At 50.4% G+C, this 21,497-nt stretch overlaps 1 protein-coding gene across 1 annotated transcript in view; it reads left to right on the top strand.

Annotated features, from left to right (window-relative positions):
- Window positions 1–21,497, top strand: part of uggt2 (UDP-glucose glycoprotein glucosyltransferase 2) — a 45,661-nt gene that overhangs the window by 11,562 nt on the left and 12,602 nt on the right. Inside the window, exons 19-31 of the mRNA XM_084442980.1 lie at window positions 28–151; window positions 1,670–1,768; window positions 3,305–3,399; window positions 4,988–5,194; window positions 7,168–7,299; window positions 9,717–9,841; window positions 10,303–10,398; window positions 10,591–10,693; window positions 12,950–13,029; window positions 15,319–15,508; window positions 15,666–15,824; window positions 16,515–16,600; window positions 21,404–21,488. Of these exons, the coding sequence (XP_084299106.1) occupies window positions 28–151; window positions 1,670–1,768; window positions 3,305–3,399; window positions 4,988–5,194; window positions 7,168–7,299; window positions 9,717–9,841; window positions 10,303–10,398; window positions 10,591–10,693; window positions 12,950–13,029; window positions 15,319–15,508; window positions 15,666–15,824; window positions 16,515–16,600; window positions 21,404–21,488 (1,581 nt within the window). The remainder of the gene's footprint in view (window positions 1–27; window positions 152–1,669; window positions 1,769–3,304; window positions 3,400–4,987; window positions 5,195–7,167; window positions 7,300–9,716; window positions 9,842–10,302; window positions 10,399–10,590; window positions 10,694–12,949; window positions 13,030–15,318; window positions 15,509–15,665; window positions 15,825–16,514; window positions 16,601–21,403; window positions 21,489–21,497) is intronic.

The raw sequence follows: 21,497 nt of genomic DNA on the forward strand, positions 1-21,497 counted from the left end.
CATGACTTCCTGTCTCCTGACCTCCAGGGTCAGTTGACCGAGGGGACGGACGTGGTGGACTATCTGATGGAGCAGCCCAACGTGGTGTTCCGTATCAACCCTCTCATTCTCAGCACGGATAGGACATACCTGGACTTCACCGCCTCGCCAGGTAACCAGCACGGCCTTCCACCTAGCGGTGTCGCGGTGAATACATTCCCCCGGCGGTACAAAAGGGCGGCAACACACCGCGGTTATTGCAGCTTTTTTTTTGCTGCTATTCTACAAGGGCTGAGGATTACTTGCTTTATATAAGTTACTTTATATGTATAAAATGTTTATATATATATAATATGTAAATAAAACATAAAAAAAAAAAATATATATATATATATATATGCAGCCTATTCATTTAAATACATTTTTATTAAACAAAAACATACAGTAGCAATATCAATCAATCAAAATGTTATTACAACGGAACACACAAGGCAGGCCCTACAGTAGATGTAGGCTACAAACTTTGAGAATTAAAAAAAATACATCTAAATGTAAAATAAATATAGGCCAATGATTTTATAAAATGGTTACCAAAGAAAGACAAGACCATTTCCTTTAGCTGTGAGAATGGTCATGGTAGAATGGAAAAATTCGAACCCGTTTTAGCCTCTAATGAAACAAGAATAATACAGTCTTGAAGACTCCCTTTGACATGAATATAGACTTCATACTGTTGATAACATTTCCTTTTTTCATTGCTAGAAGAAGAAGGCATGAAGGCTGAAACGTCATTCATAAAAAGAGAAAGTGCATGGAGGAGTAGAGTAGAGACACCTTTATTTTTATTTTAAGATATTTTTTAGGGCTTTTCAGCTTTAATGGGACAGGACAGTTCGAGAGAAACAGGAAACGTGGGATAGAGAGAGAGAGAGGAGGACATGCGGCACAGGATTCCCGAGCCGGGAATCGAACCCTGGTCTGCCGCGTGAAGGACTAGCCTTCATATGGGGCACGCCTTACCTGGTGAGCTCCCGGGGCGCCCCTAGACACACCTTAATACTGTTTCTGCTTCCATTGGTCAACATCTCCCTATAGCCCTTGGTGTGCGTTTATTTTTCTACACATGATAACGTTGTCATGTACAGAACAAAATGAAAGTCTTCTTAAGCACAGCTCCCAAAGCATGTTAAGCATGTGCGTTGACTATAAGGGCCGATCTTTGCTAGCGAGGGAGAGAGAGGCAGTGTGTCTGTGTGTGGGACTTGAAACCAAATCAAATCCTACTATTCCACAATCACATTCAGGGCTTTACAATCACGTTGCGTGTTCAGGTAATAAAACACTCATAACACACATAATGGAATCCAGGAAAACGCAGCAGGGGAATCTGGTTTTGTTGTCACGCCACTAAGTATAGTAAACTCTTTTCATTTTTATGAATTTCTTTGACATTTAATATACACGGGCTACAATTTAATGGGAAAAACTCAACAACATAAGAAAAAGAAGTTGGCTATAGTGGGTGATGCAGTGGTCTGTGGAGCGCAGACCCCTCCCCCTAACCCTCAGACCCCTCCCCCTAACCCTCAGACCCCTCCCCCTAACCCTCAGACCCCTCCCCCTGCCCCTCCATTTGCAATTCAACCTCTACGCTGAACACTGATGTGATGAGGTACTTTCTCCTTTGTAGTTGCGGACGACTGGGAGGACACTACCATGTTCTCATTCCTGGACTCGAGGGACAAGACTGCTGTGATCGCCAAGAAATTGAAGTACTTCGCCAAGAACGGTGAGAGGCGGCCTGTTCCATTCATAGCTCTCTGTCGGCCACCATTTTGGATCGACTGGTTTCCCTTCGGCGTCGATACCGCAGCGAGTTACTGTACAGCTGAATGTGCTTGAGTTAGTGTGTGAATGGTTTGTTCCAACGAGCAGCGTGGCTTGAGTGGAACACCTGAGGAGTGTTCATCAAACATCTCAGAGCGAGGAGGGGAATCTTCAACGTAATTACCTGCCGCCATGTTGGACTGGCTCTGTAGACGGGTGGAATTGCTCTTTAGTGGAGGCAGACGCCCTGGCCAGCGCTGCTCTTCAGGTAATTGCAGGGCTTTCTGATTGGCAGCTGCAGGCCAGCTCTGTATTCTCTCCCTCCTCTCTAGCTCTCCCTCTTCTCGGTCTCTCTCTCCCTCCCTATTCTCTGTCTCTCTCTCTCTTCTCTGTCTCTCTCTCTCTTCTCTGTCTCTCTCTCCCTCCCTCTTCTCTGTCTCTCTCTCTCTTCTCTCTCTCCCATCCTCTTCTCTCTCTCCCTCCCTCTTCCCTGTCTCCTCTCCATCTCTCCCTCTTCTGTCTCCTCTCCATCTCTCCCTCTTGTCTCTATCTCTCCCTCTTTTCTGTCTCCATCTCTCCCTCTTCTCTCCCTTTTTTCTCTCCCTCTTCTCTCTCTCCCTCCCTCTTCCCTGTCTCCTCTCCATCTCTCCTCCTTCTGTCTCCTCTATCTCTCCCTCTTGTCTCCTCTATCTCTCCCTCTTCTCTGCCTCCATCTCTCCCTCTCTCCTCCCTCTTCTCTCTCTCTCTCTCTCCCCTCCCTCTTCTCTCTCTAGCGTGAGGAGATGGAGGGTGGTTCTCTCCCTCTTCTCTCCCTCTTCTCTCTCTCTTCTCCCTCTTCTCTGTCTCCTCTCCATCTCTCCTCCTTCCGTCTCCTCTATCTCTCCCTCTTCTCTCTCTCTCTCTCTCCTCCCTCTTCTCTCTCTAGCGTGAGGAGATGGAGGGTGATACCCCGGGTGCTGCTACAGTACACTAGCTACTAGGCTAGGGGGACTGGAGTGAATAGAGCAGTAAGCCATGACAGGTGGCACAATCGTACTCAAGTCCCCCCCTCCCTCACCCTCTCTCTCTCTCCCTCCCTCCCTCCCTCCCCTTTCTCTCCAGCTCAGATTTAATTTCCCATCTGGCTGCTGTCTCCTCGGTCGGAGGGTGGCCAGGGTGCAGACCCTTTCAGAGGATTACCCACAGTCCCTGACGGCTAGCCACACACAGCTTTACGATCTTGAGATTCACTTTTTTAGTGAGAAAACGTCAAAAAATACCTTCGTTCCGTCTGTGCATCCATCACATGGCAAAACGGGGACTTATTATTATTATTAGTCTGAAGTACTGGCCTCGTTCCATTTTGACTCAACACAGCGTTTACACGCTGTTTACATGCTGTTTACACGCTGTTTACATGCTGTTTACACCGTCGCTACTACCGTTGTCGTGTCGAACGCGAGCGGCGGTCCGCGCGTTTGCGTGCCAGTGTGTCAGCGGTCTTCGTTGGTCTCCCCAGATGAGGACGGGATCAGCGGGGTCTCCTTTTGGATCGCGGGGGACCTGGAGACGGCCGAGGGGAGAAGACTGCTGCTCAACGCCATGAAACACGCGGTGAGCTCCCGGCACACGTCCACTCCTCACCGTCCTCGTCCTCGGTGGGGGGCCTTCCCAGAATGCCCTCTGGCCTTCCCAGAATGCCCTCTCGCATTCAGAACGCGCACGTGCGCTTATAAGGCACGTCTCCTTTACGTCAACGACACTGCCAAAGAATCGTCGGGGGCAGACTCACTGGCCTGGCTCTTCAGACCAACGCAAACGTAGCCTTTTATGTAGTCTAGCAAGGTATGGCCCAGCTGTTACCTACCGCCTGCCACCGCGACGCTCTGACAGGATGAGAATGTTAAGGCTCTTACGGGACACATTTCACCTTGGCCTTGAACAAACAAAACGACGGCAGCGTGTGATGTTCTAGCGTAATTTATTCTGGGGTTGATTTGCAGATAGCGTCGGGGGTGATGGCTCACTCTGCTACAGATGAGCAGGCGAGCGAGAGGCGTTATTATTGGCGGACTTGGGAAGGTCTGCTCACCGTGAGCTATGGTCAATACCGTGGAGAGAAGGAGGCTTCGTGATCTGCCCTGCTAAATGCATTTTTAGTAGGGGTGCACTGATATGAACATTTTGGCCGATACCGATAACAGATATTAACATTGCTGTTATGGCCGATAACCGATATTTACCGATGTCGATATGTTCTGTATAAAACCAGGTTTCTATGATAATCAAATGTTATACGTACTGAAAAACACATGGAAACACTGTCTCTATTTACAAAACATATGGATTTACCACATTTTTTCCTCTCAAAAACAACACACACAAGAGCAGCTAGACAGAAAAAATGATCGGTTGTTCACATCGTCATCCCTGTTTTGCATCAGACCGATACCGATATATAAAAAAATGACAAATCGTCCGATACCGATATGATTGCTGATATATCGTGCATCCCTAATTTTTAGCTAGTCTTCTGTAAGAGTGAACTCATGCACTTGGACCCCTTGTCTGCTGTCACCATACAGCATGTATAGGCCTACTGTAGCTGAGCTCAACATGATATAAGAACGAGCAGATATGAAAAGGAAAGAAAACAATGGTGTAGGTGCACTTGAATATTCTTGTATTCTTGGCTCTCAACACCTTCTGTAGATACAGAGCCAAACACCTCGCATGTCACACCCCTTTCTCCTGATTCACCACCTGCAGTCTAGTGCTATGGCGAGACTCTGATGTGTGTGTGTATGTGTGTGTGTGTGTGTATGTGTGTGTGTGCGTGCGTGCGTCTTGTGTGTGCGTGTTGTGTGTGTGTGTGCGTGTTGCACGTGTGTTGTGTGTGCGTGTTGTGTGTGTGTGCGTGCGTCTTGTGTGTGTGTGTGCGTGTTGCACGTGTGTGCGTGTTGTGTGTGTGTGTGTGCGTCTTGTGTGTGCGTGTTGTGTGTGTGTGTGCATGTGTGCGTGTTGCACGTGTGTTGTGTGTGCGTGTTGTGTGTCTGGGCATGTGTGCGTGTTGCACGTGTGTTGTGTGTGCGTGTTGTGTGTGCGTGTTGTTGTGTGTGTGTGTGCGTGTGGTGTGCGTGCATGCTGTGTGCGTGTTGCGCGTGTGTTGTGCGTGCGTGTGTGTGTGTGTGTGCGCGTGCAGAAGGCTAGCTCCGGCGTCCGCGTGGCGGCCATCGCCAACCCCAGCGCCAGACCCAGCGAGGACACCACGGCGATCTACCGGGCCGTCTGGGCCTCCCTGCTCACCCAGAAGAACAAGGCGGCCACGGAGTTCCTCCACAAGCTCCTCCGAGAGACCAGCGTCCAGCTGCTCCAGCAGGGAACCAAGATGGCCGACCTACTGGGGCAGGTGAGCGGAGAGCGCAGACTGTACACGGTCGCAGGGAAACTAGGGCTGGGTTGAAAAAAATCGATTCATTGATTCTGAATCGATTCTGAATCAGATGATTCTGAATCGATTCATGAATCCCAAAATCGATCTTTTATTTAATGAATGAATGAATGAATAAATGAAGGAATGAATAGTTCATTAATTCATTCAATGATTCATTCATTCATTCATTTTTGGAAATCAGTATCTATACCCAGCCCTAGTATTGATGTGTTGCATAACTTGCCAGTCATGTAATTAAGGTTACAGCAAAAAAAAAAAAAGGTTTTAGTAACACTAACCGAATCGATATTGAATCTAATCGAATCGAATTGAATCGTGATAATCGATTCTGAACCTTGTGAATCGGAATCGAATCGATTCTTGAAATTCGACTCGATACCCAGCCCTATGGGAAACGGGGGTCTTTCTCCTCCCGGCGCTCAGTGATGCGTAGACCACACGGTCGGAGAATGATTTTCTGTCGAGCCTGAGCTTTTTAGACGCTGACAACTGACTGAATCCCCCATCTCTCCTGCTACTCTCTCTATTAAACCTGCAGCCGGGGGAAAATGGTGATTGATGAACACCTCTTTCTATTCCACCTCGTAGAATACATTTACCTCAACCCGCCCGCCTGTCTGACCACAGCCAGCCAGACGACGCATAAGCAGCAGCCCACACGCCTGTCAGTTCCGCTCAATCTGGCAGAGACGGGCCGGGTCAGCCGAGCCCCATGTGCTGAATGTGTAACGACGCCTCTTTCTTGATACCTGGGCCCCCCTGGGAAACCCTATAGACGGGGCGAGGCGAGACGGGCCCCTGCTACAGTAGCTCGCAAGCGGTCGGCTGTCAATCCTCCTCTCTGGGTTTTTCCAGGAGCGCGTGTATGGTGTGGCGTCCATCTTTATGGCGCTGCTCACGGGGAAGCCCCCCCTGAGACAGATCAGCCAATCAGCTGACAGGAAAGCACCCCCCCCCCCCCGCCCTCATTGTAAATGACCTTGTGAAAGAGCTGGCCACGCTCAATCACTTAAAAAGAGAGCCGGTAAACACTTTCCCAAAATGCACTTCACCTGTTTTCAAACTACTGATGCACAGCAAGTAAAACCAGGACATGAACTAGAACATCTGGTCGGTTTGATTAACACGGCCAAATTAACACAAAACACTTGCTCCTTGCCGACCTAACGAACTGTAAACATTTCAAACGAGAGCGTCTCTTGCGAAGGCCACGCCTTCTCAGGCCTGGCAAGCTTACGGTGTGGGACTGTGCTACAGAGAGGGGGGGGAAGAGAAGCTGGGAGTCACCACAACGCTGTGGGCCTCAATTACTCCCGTCCTCATCGGAGAGAGGGGGGACCGGGCTGGAAACGGCGGTACGAGGCGGGACCAGGCGATGGCTCTGTGGGTTGGGGCCCAGACCCTGAGTCGGGGGGATATGAGTTTATTATTGGCCGCCTGACAGACTTGCTGACTGAGTTGTGCTGACGGTATCGGTATTTCACCTGTTCTCCTGGGGGGGAGAAATGCTGGAGAAAGTAATAACCTGACTGTGCAAACACCCAACCGTCCTATGCCTTGATTTGTTATGGACAAAACGGGCAAATGTTTAATTAAAAAGTTTGTTAGATTAATTACAAATTGATTAATCTCCTCTGTTTTTCATGCATGTGCATTTATGACAGCTCGGCCTCCCTGGCCATGAAATATTTAGCTTTAAGAGCCGCAGTGATTGCTCTGATGCAGGACCTCAGCGATTTGTCAATAAAGTGATTTCTACCCCAGCATACATCATACTTTACGTCAATGTGTTGTGCAGACTTTGTTTTGGACAGCCTGAAATGGGAGCAAAGTCCTTGAGGAAACCTATACAATCATATATTATGCGGTCTTCAGACTTCGCTCGATATATATATACGCCTAAACCAACGTTTGTTTTCCCGTCGCAGAGCGCGGACGGCGACGCCTTCGAGAAGAAGTTCAACACCCTGGAGGTGGATTTCATCCGAAGTCAGCAGCTGTTCTGTCGTGACGTCCTGCGGTTGAGCCCGGGACAAATGGCGGTGGTCAGCAACGGCCGGGTGAGACCGCCACCCCGCCCTGCAAACAGCCGCTACCGAACACGCCTGCTCAGCGGTTCTGCTGCCGAGTCACACTCGACGTCACAAACGTGGATTACTTCTGGTGACCTGGGGTTGAACTTTCGGGGGAGGACTGTGGTGTTGTTGGGTTGGGTGTTTTTTCTGAGTGGGTGACCCTAATGAGCTGTAGACCCCCCCCCAACCCCCCATCTGGTGTTCCACCGGGGAGCAGTATACTGCCGAGTCAGCACGGTCTGTTTACCATAGGTCATAGGTAGCAGAGGAGTGGCTGGTTACAGTAGAGCACAGCTGATGACTGATGTCTCGGCTGCAGCAGCCGCAGTGCTGACAACAGGATGAAGAGGCTAGCCCCGAGACGGCAGCTACAATTAATATCATTTACATTCAGTGTGGCAGCAGGCAGGCAGTCAGGGTACAGTAGAGACACTCCTCTTGAAATAGATACGAGATTGGAGAGAGAGCGAGAGAGAGTGAGAGTGAGAGAGAGTGAGAGAGAGCGAGAGAGAGAGTGAGAGAGAGCGAGAGAGAGAGAGAGTGTGTGTGAGAGAGAGAGAGTGAGAGAGAGCGAGAGCGAGAGAGAGAAAGAGAGTGAGAGAGAGCGAGAGAGAGTGTGTGAGAGAGAGAGAGAGGCGCCAGGACTGAAACACAGTGAAGATATGAAACACCCTCCTCCATTTATGTGAGCTGGAGAGATGGAGCAGCCTTCGCCATTCACACTAGCTAGCTCTTTATTATACCATTCACACTAGCTAGCTCTTTATTATACCATTCGCACTAGCTAGCTCTCTACTATACCATTCACACTAGCTAGCTCTTTATTATACCATTCACACTAGCTAGCTCTTTATTATACCATTCGCACTAGCTAGCTCTCTACTATACCATTCACACTAGCTAGCTTTAGTATACAATTTACATTAGTTACAGTAGCTCTTTACTACACCGTTCACACAGGCTAGCTCTTTACCATTCACACTAGCTAGCTCTTTACTACACCATTCACACTAGCTAGCTCTTTACTATATCATTCACACTAGCTAGCTCTTTACTACACCATTCACACTAGCTAGCTCTTTACTATACTGCTCACACTAGCTAGCTATTTACTATACTGCTCACACTAGCTAGCTCTTTACCATTCACACTAGCTAGCTCTTTACCATTCACACTAGCTAGCTCTTTACCATTCACACTAGCTAGCTCTTTACTATACCATTCACACTAGCTAGCTCTTTACCATTCACACTAGCTAGCTCTTTACCATTCACACTAGCTAGCTCTTTACTACACCATTCACACTAGCTAGCTCTTTATTATACCATTCACACTAGCTAGCTCTTTACTATACCATTCACACTAGCTAGCTCTTTACCATTCACACTAGCTAGCTCTTTACTATACCATTCACACTAGCTAGCTCTTTACTATACCATTCACACTAGCTAGCTCTTTACTATACCATTCACACTAGCTAGCACTTTACCATTCACACTAGCTAGCTCTTTATTATACCATTCACACTAGCTAGCTCTTTACTATACCATTCACACTAGCTAGCTCTTTACCATTCACACTAGCTAGCTCTTTACTATACCATTCACACTAGCTAGCTCTTTACTACACCATTCACACTAGCTAGCTCTTTATTATACCATTCACACTAGCTAGCTCTTTACTATACCATTCACACTAGCTAGCTCTTTACCATTCACACTAGCTAGCTCTTTACTATACCATTCACACTAGCTAGCTCTTTACTATACCATTCACACTAGCTAGCTCTTTACCATCCACACTAGCTAGCTCTTTACTATACCATTCAGGGCGGCTGTGGCTCAGGAGGTAGAGCTAATGACCGCAGGGTCGGCAGTTCAAATCCCGGCTGTCCAAATGCCGAAGTTTCCTTGGGCAAGACACTGAACCCCAAATTGCCCCCAATGAGCAGGCTAGAAACCTGCATGGCAGCTGCCGCCATTGGTGTGTGAATGTGTGTGTGAATGTGTGTGTGAATGTGTGTGTGAATGGGTGAATGAGAGGCCATTGTAAAGCGCTTTGGATAAAAGCGCTATATAAGTGCAGTCCATTTAACCATTCACACTAGCTAGTGTTACTATACCATTCACACTAGCTAGTGTTACTATACCATTCACACTAGCTAGTGTTACTATACCATTCACACTAGCTAGTGTTACTATACCAAATCAAATCTATACTGGAAAATCTATAAAGTATTGTGGAAAAAAGAATTGCGATTATTCTTTTTTGCACAGCCCTACAAAGAAGTATGTACAGCTTTATGATGGTGTTATGGTCTCCTCTTTCTCTCTCTCTCTCTCTCTCTCTCTGTCTCTCTCTCTCTCTCTCTCTCTCTCTCTCTCTCTCTCTCTGTCTGTTAGATTCTGGGACCGTTGGAGGAGGAGTTCACCGTGGAGGATTTCCATCTGTTGGCGAAGATTACACGGAGCGCCACGGCAGAGAATGTGAAAGCCCAAATCAAACAGCAGGGGATCAAGGCAAAGCAGTACGTTCTTCTACATCTCTCTTCTCTCCACTCGTCTGAATCATTCCATTCAGTCGGCGGTTCGCCATCTGGGCTGGACACGAGAATCGCTCTGTTATGACAGGCGTAGACGTTATCGTGTGAATTGCTCTTTATCGTTTCTCAAGCACTTCTCATACCCTCCGGAGAGACCCTGGCATCTCCTCTCCGCTCGAACCGTTTCTCAGAGAACTTATAAAAAAAACAAAACAATGTTCTCTCCTAACTGAGTCTATGATATTTTTTTTGGAATGGCTATTCCTTTATATAGAAGGATATATGTCTCGGGCTGTCTGCTTGATTTATACGTCCTCTCCTGAAAACTGCTGGAGTTGACAAATTTGAGACAGGTCAGATGTGCGGGCTCTCTATCGGGAGTGCCATCTTAACCAGGGTCATTACCACGTGATGAGCTGACACCGTGGTGCCCCTCTGTCCCTCAGAGCAAGCGATCTAGTCATGAAAGTGGACGCTCTCCTCACCGCCGCCCCCAAAGGAGAAGCCAGGAGGGACGTCCGCTTCGTCCGAGAAGACCACAGGTGAGCGACGCCCCGCGCTTCTCGCTCCCCCCTTGTCCCCCCCGTAATCGATCCTGAGAATGGTACGTTCCGTCCTGAAGCTGTGGAGAGAGAGAATAGCGAGTGTGTTTTGGGGGGGGGGCGGGGCGGAGCCCATAGCACTGCTGACACGGCTCTCTCTCTCTCTCTCTCTCTCTCTCTCTCCCCTGCCAGCGTGCTCCAACTCGCCCCTCGCCCGGACGAAGTGTTCTACGACGTGGTCGCCATCATCGACCCGCTGACCAGGGAGGCGCAGAAGATGTCACCTCTGCTGATTGTAAGCTCTGACCCTCCTGGCTGTCATCTCCGCTGAATCGCCACGACTGCAAGGAAAGGTCTTCTATAGCTAAAATCAGGGATAGAGCAGAAGTTCAGACCAGCGTGAATCTGTCTTTTTCAGTCCTATATATTGATGTTAAGACCTTTCCCTCATGAGAAGTGGAAAGATCGGCACACTGATTGAACATATCGCAACGTTTCGACCCTTAGGTCTTCATCAGGAAACTTCCGGAAGGTTGGATGTGCGCACAGCTCTTTTGCCTTTTTGTCTAAGACCTTTCCCTCAGTCATACTCCCTTTTCAGACTTATTCACTGGTTGGTCTGAGATGTATCTCAGTACAGATTACAGTAGCTGTTGATTGCTTTGTCGGTGAATATAGCTCGCAAGGTAAAGTTTCCTATCTGTCTGTAGAAAGGGCTAGAGCTGTCGACGGTGGTTTTATAACTCCCTCAGAAGGTTCATTGAAAGGTCGGAGAGTTCCCTCAAAAGATCTCCCAAGTTGAATCTTCTGATTCAGTCAGTCAACCTTTAAGCATCCCCCAAACCTCCAGTGGGGGTCACTTTGTCTGACCGCAGAGTGGGAAATGTACATATTCAGGAAGCCGGCGGCTATTGTGGCGTTCGGAGCTCCTAACTTTATTCTGTGAGATGATGACTCACCGACACAAACCCACTGACTGTGCGAGTCTTAGCTGCGCTCGGGCGCTACCGTGCTACCGTGCTACGTGACCGGGGGGTGATTTTGATGAATCACTTCGCCAGGGGCCGCCAGCCTCTTCCTGTGTGCTGCGTGGTTCGCTGGTCCCCAGTGTGTAGCAGCGGCGTGCGGCGGTAACGCTCTGGCGCCCGCCCAATCAGCCACCAATCACCGCCGTCTGTGGCGTGCCTGTTCGGGGAAACTCCAGCTGGGTGGTCCCTCCCGACAGCGTGAAACTAGACAGCTGTTACTGTCTTTACTGAGGAGAAACGTGCGTACGGAACTGTATTTAATTTAATTTCAAACATTTATTTATACTCATAAAGCACTGAGGTTTCCCTCATTTACAGTGTTGATCAGTTTACACAAATAACAACAGAACAAATACAATATACAATAATAATAATAATAATTAAAAACAATTACAGGTCGAAGTACAAATGCCAAGAGCCAAGATCTCTCTGTATCTTGTATGTGTAACTATACTGTATCTCATATGTAACTGTGTGCATGTGTAACTTTATCTCGTATGTAACTGTGACTGTAACTGCGATTCAGAGGGCAACAATGTGATTATGAAAATGATGATCGATTATAATATAAAAAGCCAAAGTGCTTCCATACCGTACATTCGTTTTTAAAGCAGCGGGTGCCGGTGGGATTTCGTTCTCGTGCTCGGCCATCCTCCGCAAAACTCAAACGTAAACACGACGCACGTTTGTTTTACATCCGTTATGTAACTTACGATTAACCGTTTTTTTGTGCGTGGCTGGCCAGCCGTGCAGCTAGTATAGCGTTTGTCGGGTTATCATTCCCTCCCTCCCTCCCTCCCTCACGACAATGTTGGCCTGCATCTCTCTGTTGGCACCACAAGAGGCAGTAGTCCCAGCACACCAAAATCAAGAAGGACACCAAAATCAACCTGTCGATCTCCACTGCACAAGTAGTGGTCAAGACTCGGTGGCGATGACTTTATGTTATCATCAGTGTAACTGCTTTAGCCACTGACCGCCACCATTAATGTTATGGAAGCTGCTGCTAGTTGTTGTGAGCTCATGAGCTAACTGGCTATCCCGCTCTTATTGTGCTGGATTAGCATTGGAAGCTAAAACAAGACCTATCTTAATTTATCAGACATGATTTCATGTCATTTCATTTCCCAGCTATTTCAGTGGCATGACTAGCTTCCGTCCTACCAGTCCTGAACAGAAACAAGCCAGCCACGCACATAAGCCAGGCTGGACCTGGCCTGTTTTTTTTTTTACATTTCACCATCAAGCCGCAAGGAATTCACGCTTAAAGCGCTGGCCTTTTTAAAAATAAAAAATAAATCAGATTGTGAGTTTTCCGCATCGACCGTTCAAGAGTGAATCGCAATGCGTCTACAGTCTACAAGAACCGCCCCCCCCCCCCCCCCCCCCCTCCCCACACCGCTACTTACAGTAGAGGTTTGATGTAGAGCTGGTTCTGTAGGGCTGTCCCCTCCGGTGTGGTCCGGTGTGGTTCTGTGTAACCGGGTCACTCTCCGTGTGTCGTCCCCCCCCCGTCCCCCCAGGTGCTCAGTCAGGTGGTCAACGTGAAGCTGCAGGTGTTCATGAACTGCAGGGCCAGGCTGTCCGAGACGCCCCTCAAGAGGTAAGCTCAACCTCAACCTCATTTAAACATCCCATCCGAGTGGCTATCCAGCTGCCCAGGACACGCGCACACACACACACACCCGCACGCACACACACACACACACACACATGCACGCACAACCGCACGCACACACCCGCACACACACACACACACACCTGCACGCACAACCGCATGCACACACCCGCGCATGCACACACACCCCCGCACACACACACACACGCACACACACACACCTGCACGCACAACCGCACACACACACACACACACACACACACACCAACCCCTCTCTAAGGCTCGGACCTCCCAACCACTCAGATGCTATCCTCTTAATAACAGCGTGGTATTGCTGTGGGCCTCCCATGGCTTCTCAGGCCAGACTGTTCATAACACGCTGTAGAGATTACAGTACAAGACCGTCAACACAGTTTCAAGGTTTCGCTTATGAACATCGGAAATAATACCGTCAGCTCTGTAGTGTGGGGTGCAGGTTATGCCCAGACAGTAATACGCATTATACGTTTTCAGTGGGCGACTGTCATGTTCGGCTGGAGGGTTTTGCTTTTTCCTTCAGCCATGCCGGGTAGAATGAGAAGTATTTGGATGAGTTACTCAGGCTTTGTTGCGGGGAGATCGCCTGCTACTGTACATCCATTTCCTGGTCATTGTACTGTTGTCTGGAAGCTCTGCTGCGCTGTGCTAGTAAATAAGTAAGTTAGTAAACTTTATTTATATACTGTAGCACTCTTCACAGCACGAATGCACAGAGTGCTTTACAGTAATAAGTTAAAAATCAAACGTAAAATATGCAATCCAAAACACATTAAAACGAGAAACAAAAACAATAAAATAAAAGAGAAGAAATGCAAGCAGCAAAAAGTAGCAATTATATTATGACCAAAGGCCCGTCTGAACAAGTGAGTCTTTAGTTGTTTTTTGAACATTCGTTGCTAGGTGACCGTCAGTCCGCGCCACGCCGGGTTCTTATTCACAGGAGACGCGTCCTTCAATTTAGAACAACAAGGTGAATGGTGTAAACACAATCCCCCCCCCCCCCCCCCCAACCCTAACCCTAACCCCCCCCCCCTTCCCCCCTAGCGCCATGACCCCAGCTCTGCTGGATTGGGAGGGGGGGGGGGGGCTACCCGATTGCTTCCTTTCTTCTCTCTCACACTCTGCTGTCTGTGGAGACGGATCCAACAGAGAGCGAGTGTCTCCCCTGGCGACTTGGCTATGGCTCAGTAATTTAATCCTCCGCCCCCCCCCCCCCCCGCCCCCCTCTCTCCCTAACTTCATATACAGCATCGCCCTCTCCAGCACACAGTCAAAGTCTCTCTCTCTCTCACACACACACACACACACACACACACACACACACACACACACGCTCCGCGCTGCAGGAGGACAAGCTGTCATGGCTGAAATTAACTTTTGAGAAATCCTCCCGTGTGACAATGCGAGGATGCGCCTTTAGTGATAGGGTCGCAGTTCAAACAAAGAAAGGTGTGGGGTATTACCGACGGCACCACCGCGCGTCGTCGGCAATCACAACTCCTCTTTGCGAGAGGGCAGCCAGAAGAGAGGCCGTTAGCCTATTAGGTCAGCAGAGTGGAACCGGCGAGACGCCTCGGCCCGATGCCGAAGGAGGAGAATTGTTCTGGTCCACTGAGCACAGGCGGCCCAGTTTTTTTTAGCGGGGCGTATCAACACAGCGGAGGGTTGCTATTCCGTCCCCCTCTTTGAAAACGGCATCCCAAAGCTGTCATGATGACAGCACACAATAACAACTCTCGCCAGAAAGTATTGCAAAACATGTCATCATCTGATGTCTGCTAAGTGAGAGAGGCTTATTAATTGCTTCGAATCGCCATCTCAAAAAATATTGCTGAGCACTTAGTTCTGAAGTTGTTTTTTTTCTGTTTTTTCTGTCCCCACGTAGCGAAAGCTGAGCTGTTCCAGTTGATACTTACTGTGCACACACTTGAGGACACACCTCACAGCAGGGGTCATTTGGGGTCATATCTGCCGGTCACGTAGGTCATCTCTCCCCCCTCCTCTCTCGCCCTCTCTCCCCCTCCTCTCTCTCCCTCTCTCCCCCTCTCTCCCCCCTCCTCTCTCTCCCTCTCCCCCCCTCCTCTCTCCTCCTCTCTCCCCCTCCTCTCTCCCTCTCTCCTCCTCCTCTCTCCCCCTCCCCTCTCTCCTCCTCCTCTCTCCTCCTCTCTCCCCCTCCTCTCTCCTCCTCTCTCCCCCTCCCCTCTCTCCCCCTCCTCTCTCCCCCTCTCTACGCAGCTTCTACCGCTTCGTCCTGGAGCCGGACGTCCTGTTCCTGGCCAACGACACGGCGTCCCCGGGGCCGGCGGCGCGCTTCCTGGACCTCCCCGAGTCGCCGCTGCTCACCCTCAACATGATCACGCCCGAGAGCTGGATGGTGGAGGCCGTCCAAAGCCCCTACGACCTGGACAACATCCACCTGCAGGAGGTACCCCCCCTCCGCCCAAACACACTGACGACCCCCGCCACGGCCCCCTCTGGTCTGCTGTGTGTGGCCCCCTGACCCTTGAGCCCTACTGTGTGGCCCCCTGACCCTCGGGCCCCTGTGGTGTGTGGCCCCCTGACCCTTGAGTCCTTGTGTGCAGGTGAGCGGATCCGTGGAGGCGCAGTACGAGCTGGAGCACCTGCTGCTGGAGGGCCACTGCTTCGACCTGTCCACCGGACAGCCCCCCCGCGGCCTGCAGTTCACCCTGGGAATGAGTCACCGCCCGCTCATGCAGGACACCATCGTCATGGCCAACCTGGTGAGCGCCAAAACCACCATGTTACATAGCTCGGATGTGATTGGGCGGAGGGGGGGGGTAAGGATGGATGGGAAACACCCTCATCCTGTTCACGTAGCTCTCGATGGATAAAGACGCTAGCCTGGTAAACCAGACTCAGCATTTTTTTGGGTGACTTTTTCACTGTGAGTTTGGACTTTTAGCCGCCCGGAGCGATTTGAGTTCTCCCAGAAAAAGGCGCACCAATCAGGGACTGTGTTTTAACTGCTGTTCCGCCCCCAGGCCCTGATTGGTTCCCATAGTTGACGATACGAAATACAGGAGTACGCTAATAGTAACAGCTCCCAAAGCAACGAGCGCTAACGTTAACGTTAATAAACACAGTCATAAACACAGCCATAAGTGCAGTTATTGCAGAATCAGACTCAGTAAGAAGAACAAGAGTTTGCACTAGCGGAGTTTCTCAGCGGAGAAGACGTTTCCCCCGTTCTTCCGACTAGATTTGACAAAAGTTTGATCTATGTTTTGTTCTGCTGATTGGCTGAAGGAGTTCATCTGTCAAGGCGAGTACTCCCGCCCACTCAAATCGCTCCGGGCGGCTCAAAGCCCAGACTCATAATGAAAACGTCAAAAAAATTAGCAATGAGTCTGGTTTAGCAGGCTATAAAGAGGAGCGATCGCTGAGCTCCATGTGTGAACCTCTGTGTGCAGGGATACTTCCAGCTGAAGGCCAACCCTGGAGCGTGGACGCTGAAGCTGCGCCAGGGCCGCTCTGAGGACATCTACCAGGTCCTAGCGTGAGTACCCTTAGAACCCCGCCAGGTCCTAGCGTGAGTACCGTTAGAACCCTGAGGACATCTACCAGGTCCTAGCGTGAGTACCCTTAGAACCCTGAGGACATCTACCAGGTCCTAGCGTGAGTACCCTTAGAACCCCGCCAGGTCCTAGCGTGAGTACCTTTAGAACCCCTCCAGGGCCGGTCTGAGGACATCTACCAGGTCCTAGCGTGAGTACCCTTAGAACCCCGCCAGGTCCTAGCGTGAGTACCTTTAGAACCCCTCCAGGGCCGGTCTGAGGACATCTACCAGGTCCTAGCGTGAGTACCGTTAGAGCCCCACCAGGTCCTAGCGTGAGTACCCTTAGAACCCCTCCAGGGCCGGTCTGAGGACATCTACCAGGTCCTAGCGTGAGTACCTTTAGAACCCTGAGGACATCTACCAGGTCCTAGCGTGAGTACCTTTAGAACCCTGAGGACATCTACCAGGTCCTAGCGTGAGTACCTTTAGAACCCTGAGGACATCTACCAGGTCCTAGCGTGAGTACCGCTAGAGCCCCACCCACATCTGCTCCACCTGTTTCGGGCTAGGGTTTGAGGGTTAGGGTTACAGATTGAGGGTTAGGTGAGGAGCTAGGGTTAGGTGGGGGGTTAGGGCTAGGGTTAGGGTTTGAGGGTTAGGGCTAGGGTTAGGGTTTGAGGGTTAGGGCTAGGGTTGGGGTTTGAGGGTTAGGACTAGGGTTAGGGTTTGAGGGTTAAGGTTAGGGTTAGAGGGTTAGGGCTAGGATTAGGGTTTGAGGGTTAGGTGGGGGGCTAGGGTTAGGGTTTGAGGGTTAGGGTTAGGGTTTGAGGGTTAGGGCTATGGTTGGGGTTTGAGGGTTAGGACTAGGGTTAGAGGGTTAGGACTAGGGTTAGGGTTTGAGGGTTAGGGCTAGGGTTAGAGGGTTAGGACTAGGGTTAGGGTTTGAGGGTTAGGTGTGGGGCTAGGGTTAGGGTTTGAGGGTTAGGTGGGGGGCTAGGGTTAGGGTTTGAGGGTTAGGTGGGGGGCTAGGGTTAGGGTTTGAGGGTTAGAACTCTACCCTTTTGTCCTGGTTTTGAAGCTCCCAGTCCCCTCGTCTGGGTTTTCTCTTCAAACCCATGAGACCATCCGACCGCAAAAAAACAAACAAACAAGTGAATGTGTCGGTGCGGCGCGAGATCCTCCATCTGCACGGCACAGCATCCGCCCTCTCCCATCGCTATGGAAACACCGTGGACCGCTGACTTTGTTCCAGCTCAAGGTTTTGATGAGTGCAGGGAGTTTGAGAGAGAGAGAGAGAGAGAGAGAGGGAGGAGGAGGCGCTATGAGAGAAGATGACAGAGCGGAAGGATGATTCAGCCGGTCACTCGCCGTGCCGTCGTCCGCTCCCAGCCGGGGGGAAATCAGAGGCGCAATATCTGTTCTCGCCGCTCGCCAGCGTAGGCGTGGACGGCCGCTTACACACGGCGGGCGCGTAGGCGTCCTCTAATATCCCTCCATAAAGCGCCGGGTCATTTCCTGCACGGCCGACTCGCTTTTCCCGAGGGTCGGTCGAACCCGGCGTTCCTTCCTCGCACACGCTCAGTCCGGGGAGGATCCATCTCGGTAAGACGCAGGTTCGAGTTCACATCTAACGAGGAGCAGGTTAAATCAAGTTTACACGGGATGAATTACATGTCCTTTACAATATAAACGTAGGGGATGGTTAGTTCCTATAGTGCTCAGATAGGGGATGGTTAGTTCCTATAGTGCTCAGATAGAGGATGGTTAGTTCCTATAGTGCTCAGATAGAGGATGGATAGTTCCTATAGTGCTCATATAGGGGATGGTAGAGTTCCTATAGTGCTCATATAGGGGATGGTAGAGTTCCTATAGTGCTCAGATAGAGGATGGTTAGTTCCTATAGTGCTCAGATAGAGGATGGTTAGTTCCTATAGTGCTCAGATAGGGGATGGTTAGTTCCTATAGTGCTCAGTCAGAGGATGGTTAGTTCCTATAGTGCTCAGATAGAGGATGGTTAGTTCCTATAGTGATCAGATAGAGGATGGTTAGTTCCTATAGTGCTCAGATAGAGGATGGTTAGTTCCTATAGTGATCAGATAGAGGATGGTTAGTTCCTATAGTGATCAGATAGAGGATGATAGTTCCTATAGTGATCAGATAGAGGATGGTTAGTTCCTATAGTGCTCAGATAGAGGATGGTTAGTTCCTATAGTGATCAGATAGGGGATGGTTAGTTCCTATAGTGATCAGATAGGGGATGGTTAGTTCCTATAGTGATCAGATAGGGGATGGTTAGTTCCTATAGTGATCAGATAGAGGATGGTTAGTTCCTATAGTGCTCAGATAGAGGATGGTTAGTTCCTATAGTGATCAGATAGAGGATGGTTAGTTCCTATAGTGATCAGATAGGGGATGGTTAGTTCCTATAGTGCTCAGATAGAGGATGGTTAGTTCCTATAGTGATCAGATAGGGGATGGTTAGTTCCTATAGTGCTCAGATAGAGGATGATAGTTCCTATAGTGCTCAGTTCTTGTGTTGGTGGTCTGGAGCAGACTGGCCTGCCTGGTACTACAGACAGAAGCAGACATGTTGTTTGGGGGGGGGGGGGTCTCTCAGATGGGGGTTTTGGGCATGATGAGCTCTGACACAGGTGTTCCCTTCTCTCTGAGAGCTGGCGATGCTGAGGACGGCGAGGGGGGGGGGGGGGGGGGGGGTAGTGCTCGTACTCTGGGCCAAGAACGATGAGGAACACTCTCTTTTTGGATTTCCTCCAGCTGATTTGATGGGAGGTCTGATAGGGGGGAGTGCTGCATCGGAGCACAGTGTTCTCAACGGGGGGGGATGTATGTTTGGAAGACCACCAGATCTGCTCTGCCTCGTCAAGTCAAGTCAACTTTATTTCTATAGCACATTTACAAACCGCTGTGGCTGAACCAAAGTGCTGTACAGATAAAAGCAAAAGCAAAATATATAAATACAAAAGCATAAGAATAGTGCAAATACAGATAAGTGCAAAGACACAGAAGCCTACACCGAAACGCTTGAGCCCGAAACACGCATGTCTAAACCCCTCATCACCCATTCTGGGACTGACGGTGAGGTGGGCGGAGATCCCCCAGAATCCCCCGTTTTCACTCCCCCCGTCCACGAGTCTGTGGCGTGAACATGACAGTAAATGGTAAATGGACTGCACTTATATAGCGCTTTTCCACCTTAGCGGCACTCAAAGCGCTTTACAATTCGCCCCTCATTCACCCATTCACACACCAATAGCGGCAGCCGCCATGCAAGGTGCTAACCTGCTCATTGGGAGCAATTTGAGGTTAGGTGTCTTGCTCAAGGACGCTTCGACATGTGGACAGTCGGAGCTGGGATTCGAACCACTGACCCTTGAACGACCCCGCTCTACCGACTGAGCTACAGCCGCCCCAGAGTGGAGAGCGGTGCTCGCCCCCGGTCGCAGGCGTTCCCGCGGCCTCTTATCTGGCCCCGGCGGGAGATTTAGGACACGCAGCCCTGGCTTCTCTCAGAATCGGATCCGACAAGCAAGATTTATTCCCCAATCCTCCAGGTGAAGCTAAAAGGTGATGTCATTTTTCACCTTGGCAGCGCCATTATTCTTGCGGTTAGCGGCGGGCCCGCGCCGGTTAAGGGGGCCGATCAGAGGCAAGTGGGAGTGTCTGTTCTCCCCCCCCCCCCCCCCCCCCCGGATCGCTGTACCCGGGGTGGCTACCCCCCCCCCCCTTTCCCCCCACTATCCCCCTCGCCGGTCCTGACAGGGATGAATGAGACGGTCGGCTTTCCTCGGAGCAGGAATACAAATTGATCTCTGGCGCGCGTTCAAGCCACAGCCCTAATGGCTACTTCGCACAGGCGACAGCGTAGCGGCCGAAACCCAAGCGCTGCTCGAACGGGGCGGGGGGGGCGAGGGGGGGAGGGGGGGGAGGGGGTGGCATTTATCATAGTGATAAGGTTAATTCCCTGCCTTTAGTAAGCGCTGAGGTCATGATGGCTTACTGAGCCATGGCAGCCGATCGCTCATCTCTGCCTGAGCGATGCGCACGGTGGCGTCGGGTCTGACGAGCCGGGGTCTCCCCCCTCCCCAAGGGTTCCGTCCAGGGGCGGGGCTTGTGGGCCGGCGTGGGATATTAACTGTACTGTTCTACTCCCGGTATCCCCAAGCTTACACACGGAACGTGAAACGCGCGAGCCGGCTCCTAGGAACGAACGAAGGGGGGCGTGGGAAGGGGGTGACTCGCCGTGGCGTGTCACCTCGTGTTCGTCAGCGTCCTCTCATGGCTTCCAGTTGGCTCAGTGCTATTTTCTAAAAGCTCCGTAGTGTTTCCTCGCCTGACGGAGCCTGAAACGGTCCCAGTGTGAATCCCGTGGGCGTCGGCCTGGCGTGTTTGTTTATTCCCGTTCTGCCTGGCTCTCGTCAGCAGGTCCCTTTTATCTGGCCCGCGCCAGGGTAAGCCACGCCCACCCGCAGGCACAGCTCACACCCAACGTTCATGTACCGTACATTCCTGGGCAGACGCCAAATTACGACAGAGCCACTAATATATACTTCTTAACCTGGGGGGGTTAACGAAATGGTAACAAAACCGTTTGGCTTTTCCTGTCCTGCGGTCTTCCTGGTCCCTAGAGTGTCGGATGTAAGGAAAATGTGAAAAATATGACTACAGTATTTAGTCAGTAAAACTGTTGTTTGTTACAGTATATTTAGTGTGTTCTTCACAACTTCAAATTTCATAATATGAACAAAATAAATCAAAACCGTCTCTTAATGAACTCTTCTTCAGGCACGATGGGGCGGATTCTCCTGGCGACGCCGGTGATGTCATAGTCGTGTTGAACAGCTTCCACAGCAAGATCATCAAAGTCAGGGTGAGCTCT

This window comes from Borostomias antarcticus (genome assembly GCF_949987555.1).
Source record: "Borostomias antarcticus genome assembly, chromosome: 9".
NCBI classification, from domain to species: domain Eukaryota; kingdom Metazoa; phylum Chordata; class Actinopteri; order Stomiiformes; family Stomiidae; genus Borostomias; species Borostomias antarcticus.